At 37.8% G+C, this 10,000-nt stretch overlaps 1 protein-coding gene across 1 annotated transcript in view; it reads right to left on the reverse strand.

Annotated features, from left to right (window-relative positions):
- LOC115209838 (sulfotransferase 1E1-like) overlaps nt 1–10,000 on the reverse strand; it is a 14,816-nt gene that overhangs the window by 4,004 nt on the left and 812 nt on the right. The window contains exons 2-4 of the mRNA XM_029778403.2: nt 8,461–8,778; nt 4,634–4,731; nt 1,209–1,386 (exon numbers count right to left, since the gene is read on the reverse strand). Of these exons, the coding sequence (XP_029634263.1) occupies nt 1,209–1,386; nt 4,634–4,731; nt 8,461–8,778 (594 nt within the window). The remainder of the gene's footprint in view (nt 1–1,208; nt 1,387–4,633; nt 4,732–8,460; nt 8,779–10,000) is intronic.

Below are 10,000 nucleotides of genomic sequence, written 5' to 3' on the forward strand. Positions count from 1 at the left end.
GGTCCCTGAATAAGGGTTGTTTAAGGATGTTGAACAAAACACCCATGATTCCAGAGGTGGATTATTCAAACCCCAAAGAATCCCTCTCAACACATGGCTATGATGCTCCCCCACTACTTCTGCTCGTGATCAGAGATGCACATATCGTCAGCCACCAGTTACGACGACGTGGGTCCCAGCTGATACGATCAACAGAACAGCCTGTTCGTGAAATTAACGTACATGTGGTTGAGCACTCCACGGATACATGTACCCTTAACGCAACTCTCAGGGGGATTCAGCGTGACACAGACTGTGACAAGGCTGGCCCTTTGAAATACAGGTACTACTCATTTTTGCCAGCTAAGTGGACTGGAGCAACGTGAAAATAATGTATTGCTCAAGTATGCAACGCGTCGCCGGGTATTGAACTTACGACCTTACAATCATTAACTAGTAGTGTGAAGGCGCATAGTTTAGTGGTTGGGATATTCGGCTCACGATTGTAAGGTCGCATATATATTACTTGTTTCATTCATAAGCCTTAGGGCAACTGGAGCGCCACATTCAGGAATTTTAGTCGAATTATTCGACCTCAGTACTTACTTTCTTTAAGCCTGGTACTTATTCTATTGGTCACTTTTGACGAACCGCTATATTACAGAGATGTAAACATACCAATACCGGTTGTCAAGCGGTGGTGGGGTACAGACACAACGCACACACACGTGTACAAACACGCACACACGTGTGTGTGTGTGTGTGTATATGTGTGTGTATACGACGAGCTTCTTTCAGTTTCCACTCACAAGGCTTTGGTTGGACGAGGTTAGAGTAGACGACACTTGCCCAATGTACCACGCAATAGGAGTGAACCCAGAACTATATGGTTGGGAATTAAACTTCCTACCACACTGCCACGCCAGATACATGCCTACATACATACATACTCACATACATACATACATACATACATACATACATACATTCATACATACATACATACACACGCACACATACATACATACATACATACATACACACTCACACATACATACATACATACATACACACACACACACCACACACACACACACACACACATACATACATACATACATACATACATACAACATACATACATACATACATACATACACTGTACATCCCCATAACGTTAGAAGCATATGATAGTGATGTGTTAAATACAAATTTTAAAAAGTACTTACCTGAATGGTAGAAAGTACCACCTTCTTTGAATGATTGTTCGGGAAGATACGAAGTAACCACTTCTTTTTCGGATTTCATTTTATCAAATGAACACATATCAACAATACCCTTGTTAAGTTGGTCACTGATTGTTCTCCCCAAGAATTTAGCGACACGTGACACTATTTTGGAAAGATCCTGTGAAAGATAAATTCTTAAGCTAAATAGAGGTTCATCATGCACACACAACAATGAATTTCGAAGGACGATCTCTGAAAAGGTGACAAAATTAATTATAACTAAAGTAATTTAAACTCAGAATGTAAAAGACTGCAACTAAGAACATTAAGTTGTTTTGTTTGTTTTTTGTAGTTGTTGTTTTTTTTTCCTTCTACCAAGTCTTTGAGGTTCGACAATAAGTACCAGCAGAATAACCACCAAACACAATAAGTAAGTACTGGCGTCGATTCAGAGAGAAACAAATAAAAGGGATGTTGCAAATATTTTATTTACAGCTGTTTCAAATGTTCTGGGAAAGTTAACATTACAATTCACATTTAAACGATATATGTATATCGAAACGCTCGAAACGTTAAACCCTCCTTCTTTCCTTCTTTCCTGAGCGTCCAATAATACTATATTTGTTCCACGTCCTCGCGTTGTTGTGTTTTTTTGTGCTTTCTTGTTTGGATTAACTTTATATATATATATATATGCACACACACACACACACACTTATAAATTGAGAATATAATCATTAAAAGGATTATATTAGAGGTTAGCGTATAAAAAAACACCATATCAGTACAATTAATTTTTAAGTATATAATTATTAAAATATTATTATAATTAAGGGCGCTGGAATGCCAACGCCTATACGCTAGAAGTAGATGTCTACAAGCCACAAGTTTGTTCTCTATTTACAACCCAGAGCCGAATGCGAGGTACATATATATATATGTGTGTGTGTGTGTGTGTGTGTGTGTGTGTGTGTGTGTGTGTGTGTGTGTGTGTGTGTGTGTGGTGTGTGTGTGTGTGTGTCTATGTCTGTGTCCCTCCACCCAACATCGCTTGACAAACGATGCTGGTGTGTTTACGTCCCCGTAAATTAGCGGTTCGGCAAAAGACACCGATAGAATAAGTACTGGGGTCGATTTGCTTGACTAAAGGCGATGCTCCACCATGGCCGCAGTCAAATGACTGAAACAAGTAAAAGAATGAAAGAATATATATACATAATGTTGCTTATAAGGGGTGGGGAAACACAACAACAGTACTTCTAAAATAAGAATAGACATGAATGAAAACGGATAACAACACAGAAAGAAGAAGAAGAGAAGAAGAAGAAGAAGAAGAGAAGAAGAAGAAGAAGAAGAAGAAGAGAAGAAGAAGAAGAAGAAGAAGAAGAAGAAGAAGAAGAGAAGAAGAAGAAGAAGAAGAAGAAGAGAAGAAGAAGAAGAGAGGCAACAACGACAATACTATCCCTAAAAATAATGATACTAGCACCCCAAAATAAAATATAAAACGTAAAGTCGACCTCGGCGGAATTTGATCTCAGAACGTAGCGACGAGTGAAATACCTATTTCTTTACTACCCACAAGGGGCTAAACACAGAGAGGACAAACGGATTAAGTCGATTACATCGACCCCAGTGCGTAACTGGTGCTTAATGTATCGACTCCGAAGGGATGAAAGGCAAAGTCGACCGTGACGGAATTTGAACTCAGAACGTAGCGGCAGACGAGATACTGTTAAGCATTTCGCCCGGCGTGCTAACGATTCTGCCAGCTCGCCGCCTTGTCTTGGTATAAAAGATGGGCTACCGCAAATATTTTGCTTAATACCACAGATTTGCTTGTCAGTTGTTTGACCTTAACCAGTTGAGCATGTGCCTTGGTGACTGACGATATGTGCATCTCTGATCACGATCAGAAGTAGTGGGGAGCATCATAGCCATGTGTTGAGGGCAATTCGTTGGAGTTTGGATAATTCACCTCAAGAAACATGGGTGTTTCGTTCAACATCCTTAAACAAGCCTTATTCAGCGACCATTTAAGTGGGATGGGTTACTCGACCTGAAGAAAATTCTAACTGGGCCCCACCTGCAAGCATTTCGTTCGGTGCGCTAACAATTCTGCCGGCTCGCCCCCTTCGATAATAGTAGCACTAATAATAATAATAATAATAATAATAATAATAATAATACACATTGTCTTTAAATAAGCAGTGACTCTATAATCATTCAATGCGTGTATATATTTTGGAGGACACCCTGTGTGTATGTATAAATGTATGTGCATTGTGTATTATAATACATACATATATACATACGTGCACATGTGCTATTGTCGACTCGTTTGATGAGTATGGTGATCACTGACAAATTATCTTATTTCTGGGAGTTGGTTAGTCTGATGTTTATGAAAATTTGAGTTGCCCATCAATTAGTAAAATGTAATGCCTGAAATCTGCAAGATATCGAAGCTCTACATTGCAGAGAATCCAAAGATAACCACGACTGCACTGTTCCTGATCACATGACACTTTCTAAAACAGGACTCGCCATCTATGAAAGGTCACATACCAGGAGACCAACACAGAGTGCTTATATGCATACATATCCAACATCTCCTTTTATGTCTAAGGGTGTGTTCTAACAGCCGGATTAAAAATTAATTTTGAATAAATGCACAAGGATGAAGAAGCGCACAAAATTGTGTGCAAAGATTTGTGACAAACCAACTTAACAAAATCAGAGCTAAACAGTCATTCGAGATCTCATTGTAGAAATGGTGCTTGCATGTTTGGAAAAAGAAAGTGATTATGATCAAAATCGAGTTGATAGCCACAATATGTATATTTTTACGCATTTATATCGTGCTCCTTTTAATGTCCTGCAACGTGTTGGTTCGTCAAACAGTATTCAGTAAAGTATGTACTTAGAAAAGTGCATGTATTGAATAAAGTTTTATCATTTCACCTATTCTTTGTCGCAAAATTACTAAGGGATAATTGGTGAGGGAAGAAGCCTTGAGATTTTTGTCAGTGATGACCTTAGTCTGACGTAGACTCTGTAGTCTGACGTAGACTCAGCCATTTAAAGAAAAAACAACCTTCGCTTCACTTCATCATTTACTCTCTGTTTTTATTCTTTGTCATTTTTTTAATAGTCTAAAACAAAGTAAATTATAAAAGGGCAGGAAAGCAAGTCTTAAAATTCTCGAGTTTAGACTTAATTCATGTAAAAACATGGATTTGACAGAATTAACAGTACAAATTATAACCCTAAAACAATCTAAGGCCTGAAAATGCTGAAATTCATGCAATCTGATGTATTCGGAAGATTTTAGATACCAATAGTTAATACTAATAACTGAAAATAAAGCGTATCGGTAAAATAGATGAAAATTAACAAAATTGAGCAAAAATGTATCACATATTTACCGCTTTCATTCCTTCATAAGTTACCATGAGAACATTTGGGTTGTCTTTAAATAAAGAGTAGAATTCTCGAGTATGCTTAAAATAATCACCGTTAGGAACTGAAAAAAATAAAGGTTCATTGTAAATGATTTGGTTGTTCAAGCGGAACTTTCAGCATGGTAATAAGAATATTGTAGTGAATTGAATCAGAAAGAGAATATTACATTTGATATATACACATGTAATGTATGTTTGTGGGAATGTGCAATACGTGTGTGTGTGCGTGTAAGCATACATGTGTATATGTATGAATAGATACATAAACAAACAGACAGACAAGATAGGCAGGTAGGTAGGTAGGTAGGTAGATAGATAGATAGATAGATAGATAGATAGATAGATAGATAGATAGATAGATAGATAGATAGATAGATAGATAGATAGATAGATAGAAAGATAGATAGATAGATAGATAGATAGATAGATAGATAGATAGATAGATAGATAGACAGATAGATTTACAAACGAAATAAAAGAGTACTCAACACATTTTATGAAGGTGTACAATTTAGAATCTAAATCTGTATTACTTAGTTTCACAGAAAGAAAAGCCTGTCTGATCGCTTGATTTCGTTGGTGCTAAATGATATGGCATCGACGGCTTCCATATAAATCAAATTGGCATTGAATTAAAGTTTAAATTTCGTTTCTATTAGTCAGATCGAGGTACAGCCATTAGTAAGATTACTATTATGTGCTGGCTGACTGTTAAACGGCTACAGAATCGAGTGCAACATTAGTGAAAAATACTTGAATATTACCCCTTAATTTCATAAAGTATTTCAGTTGTCTGATTAGGAGTAAAATGTATCCGGTTAAGTTTGTAGAAACATCGATAATAAGCGACAAATTAAAAACTGATATTTTCCTCTTCCTATCTTCCAGGGTGAAAGAGAACGATACCTCGTGTACACTAATTTCTAAATAAAGACACTCCTCCTAACGCCTCGTTGTAATGAGGTGCAATTTCTTCAAACATACACAATTTACATTTGACGGATATTTGTCCTCATCTTGTTTGTTGTTAATACAACGTTTCAGCTGATATACCCTCCAGCCTTCATCAGGTGTCTTGGGGAAATTTCGAACCTGGGTTCTCATTTCTAAGGTACTTTTCCTTTTTTTATCATATAGATACTGCGTCGACTCATCGAATTCCACCACTGGTAGCAATTCATCAAATTGAACTTGCAGTCCCGTTATTTATTTTATCTCCAAATAGTTCTTTTAATTTCTCACCTCTCACTCTATCAAGCAGGATTGCTTTGCTGTTTTCATTCAACTCACCCTAATTGCAGATTTTATTTTCGTAATCTTCTTCTCAATTTCGACACTTTTTTTATATTCTATCAAATTCCATATGTTTCCCCTTCTGTAATCCTTCCTTCTTCCATTTTTGATCTCTTCCGATGTTACTGGCATCGGTAACTCTTTCTTCTCTGTAGCATTTTCATTCGATGCTGCTAGTATCTCCCGTCTTTTTCCCTTTCGCTTCTGTAAATTCACTTTCTTCTCCGTGCTGGCTCCCCTTGATGTTGTTGGTTTCTCACACTAAGCCAACAACTCTTTTCTGCCTGCTTTTCTCTTTTTTTAGCTGACTCTTTGGTGGTAAGTCCGCGTCTCCTTCTCTCTTCTTCTTTCTCCTCCCCACCGTATATTGCTCCTCCACATTTTTTGTACTCTATTCGCTGTCTGGTTTTTGCTCCTCGACGTTTTGTTCCTTTTCCTCTCCCTGCTGCTCCTGTTCCATCACATCCTCGTCGTGTTTCTGGGGGCACCTTGCCTTCATGTGTCCCCGTACTCCACACTGGTAGCAGATGGGAGGTCTTCCCTCCACCACCACTCTTAATCTCACTTCCTCCGACAGTATGACCTCTTCTGAAATTTTATGTAAATCTTTTAAACTTACCTGGACCGCCACCTCGAGGCCGTATCCCCATCAGTTTACCTCAGTCGTTCTTGTCACTTTAAAATCTTTCGATTCTTCCACTGTGTCATACAAAATGGCTGCCACCAGCCACGCCTCACCAATCTCTTGGGGTACTCTGCCAATCCTTACTCGGGCCACACGTTTGCCACAGTAGGTTGGCAGTAGTACCCACTTTGATGACCTTAATGCCACAGTAGAGTGTTTTATCGCGTCTTGTTCAGTCGCGAACCTTACCTCCACTGGACCGTACTTTTTTCCTCTGGTATAGAACATCGCAAGGCCTTTTATCTCCTTCAAACACTCTTTCAATGCTTCTACTGTCGCTATTTCAATTATTTTTTTCGTTTCCGTGGACAGCATTCTATACACTACTCTCCACTCAGTTGCATTCTCTGTCATATCTTGCAGCGGGGGTCAACCTCAGGCTGGTACCGTCCTTTTCGATAAGTTTGTTAAACTGTTTCAACTTCTTTTCTTCCAATTTAACCTCTTGAACCTGTAGAACGTCTGCAGTTAAGCTTCTTCCAGTTGATGCAGCATAGCTGCCGACTGGTTCGCTTTCCGACGTTCCTTTTCTTACTATTTCACCCTTAAATAGGGAAGAAAACAAGTAGAACAGGCAAAAATAACAGCAATAAACAGTTCAATCCAACAATTAGGTTAAACAGGCAGGTACGGGAGACCTTCAACAAATAATCAACAATGTGACTTACTCAGATCAAAAATGATTAAACAGCAAAACACATCATGGACTCGACCAAAGTGCGAACTGCTGACTACGTCACTCCGCTACCATTTATATGTAATGGTCCTGTCTATTCTCGTCAGAGGGTGGCCTACACTCGCCTCAACAGATAGAATTATTAAGGCGGCGAATAAAATGCTTATCGGTATTTCTTCTGCCGTTACGTTCTGAGTTCAAATTCCGCCGAGGTCGACTTTGCCTTTCATCCTTTCGGGGTCGATTAAATAAGTACCACTTATGCGCTGGGATCGATATAATCGACTTAATCCGTTTGTCTGTCCTTATTTGTCCCCTCTGTGTTTAGCCCCTTGTAGGTAGTAAAGAAATAGGTATTTCTTCTGCCGTTACGTTCTGAATTCAAATTCCGCCGAGGTCGACTTTGCCTTTCATCCTTTCGGGGTCGATAAATTAAGTACCAGTTACAGACTGCGGTCGATGTAATCGACTTAATCCGTTTGTCTGTCCTTGTTTGTTCTCTGTGTGTTTAGCCCCTTGTGGGTAGTAAAGAAATAGGTATTTCTTCTGGTTTTACGTTCTAAGTTCAAATTCTGTTAAGATCTACTTTGCTTTCACCCTTTAGAGGTCGATAAAATAAGTACCAGCTGAGTACTGGGATTGATGTAATTGACTAGCCGTTCCCCCAAAATTTCGGGCCTAGTGCTTAAAGTAGAAAGGATTTTTAGGATCATAATCAAGGGCATATTGCAAGCTGGGCTCCCCTGACATTCAGTAGTTCTATACAACCTTCTCTTCAAAGATATACAGTTCCTTACCATATTGCATAGTACGTAACCTCATGTTGATAGATTTTTCGGAATACAGTCATTGGGGTTGAGATTAGTCACCCTTCAGTCTAATGCAAAAGTGAAAATTGTTATTTTATCAACTCTTCCTGGGATTAAATAAAGTATTAGTCAATATTAGGGTCAATAAAACAGTTATACCCTTTCCTAATGTGAGACCTCGTGCCTATAACAGAAATCATCATGAGTAGTAGTAGTAGTAGTAGTAGTAGTAGTAGTAGCAGCAGCAGCAGCAGCAGCAGCAGCAGCAGCAGTAGTAGTAGTAGTAGTAGTAGTAGTAGTAGTAGTAGTAGTAGTAGTCAAGACTTACTTTCCCCTTTCATAAAAAGGTCAAAAAAACTTGATATGTCTCCGTTGTATTCGAACGTCTTAGCTCCTGACAGATGTCTGTAGAAAGTTACAAGCATAGCTTTCGGGTTGCGGTTCATATATATAATTTTGTGACCCTTCAGCAATTCCGAAGGAAGAAGTTCAATAGGAAGGTGTGAGTTTAAGAATCGTGGAGATTCAGTAGCTTCAAGTATTTCCATTGGTGCCATTTCTATAAGCAAGTCTTCTTTTATAGCGGAAACTCTTTCACAATTTCCTTTCAGTATCATATTTACCATTTCAAACACCCAATGGGACCCTGAAATTAATACAATATAAACATATAGTGTTATTTGAGTGTTAACGAAATATATTGACATGTCTATGAAATTTTATTGGAATATTTCGTTTTACAATGGCCTTTCGTAAAGTGGAAATGATTAATCCAATTTATATTATTAATATCTATTTTATAAACTCGTAGTTTCTAGAATCATGTTCCTTTTTATTTGGGGATACACACCTAAGAATGTGGAATAAACTTGACAAAGGGCAACTGAGGTTAATTAAATACATTACCATGTAACATATGATGTTATGTTACAGGTATATAAGCATACAAAATCTTTCGGTGTTTAAGATTGAAGAAGAACGAGTTAAGATAGATATCACATCAGAATAGATTATCCTAATATATTGTGTTGTATGCTGTGTGAAGAAGTGTATTATTAACCTCGGGTACATTTTTAAATATTAATGTACCGGAGTACATTTCCAAGACACGTGCATACACACAGAGCAAAAGGAGGAGAAAATGTCTATGAGCGCTTGTATAGCTGTATGTGCGTGAGAGTGTGTATTTGGATGAGCGTGTATGTGTGTGTAGTTAAGTAGTTATCCGAACGTATATATTTATATGTATTGTAAAACACTGTAGGACAGTTTACCATTTATCAATAAAACAGGGAATATATTCGATTGAACCAATCGGAAATAGTAAGAACAATAATGTGTGACTATTCATTGATTCTATGTAATGCGAGATGATAAGAATCAATTATTTTGTTATGTATGATCATGTGTTGTTCAATAGATCATGGATTTCATGGCTCCCCTCTCACTCAAGAAGTCCTTGTACTTGACATTTAACTAATTATATATAGAGGGAGTTAAGTGCTTTGTATACAACAACGAAAATCACACACACACACACACACACACACACACACACATACTAGGCCGTTTAGCTGATTGTATCTTCCATTACAAAATCAATATTTTCCAAACCAAAGATGGAAAATACTTGATATGCGGTCAAATCTTCAAAAGATGCTGTATTGTCTTTAAAAAAAAATTCCTCTTTGATCATATATCTGCTAGATTACAACCGAACTGGAGCTAAAAAAAATACAATAACAGCAACAACAATAATAGTTTTTCCCAAAAACTAAGAAGTAGGTAGCAATATTGCAAGGAAAATAGGACGGCCAACTGAGAGAATCGTTAGCGCGCTAAGCAAACTGCTTAGCGGCATTTCATCC

The sequence above is a fragment of the Octopus sinensis genome, linkage group LG3, assembly GCF_006345805.1.
Source record: "Octopus sinensis linkage group LG3, ASM634580v1, whole genome shotgun sequence".
Classification (NCBI taxonomy): domain Eukaryota; kingdom Metazoa; phylum Mollusca; class Cephalopoda; order Octopoda; family Octopodidae; genus Octopus; species Octopus sinensis.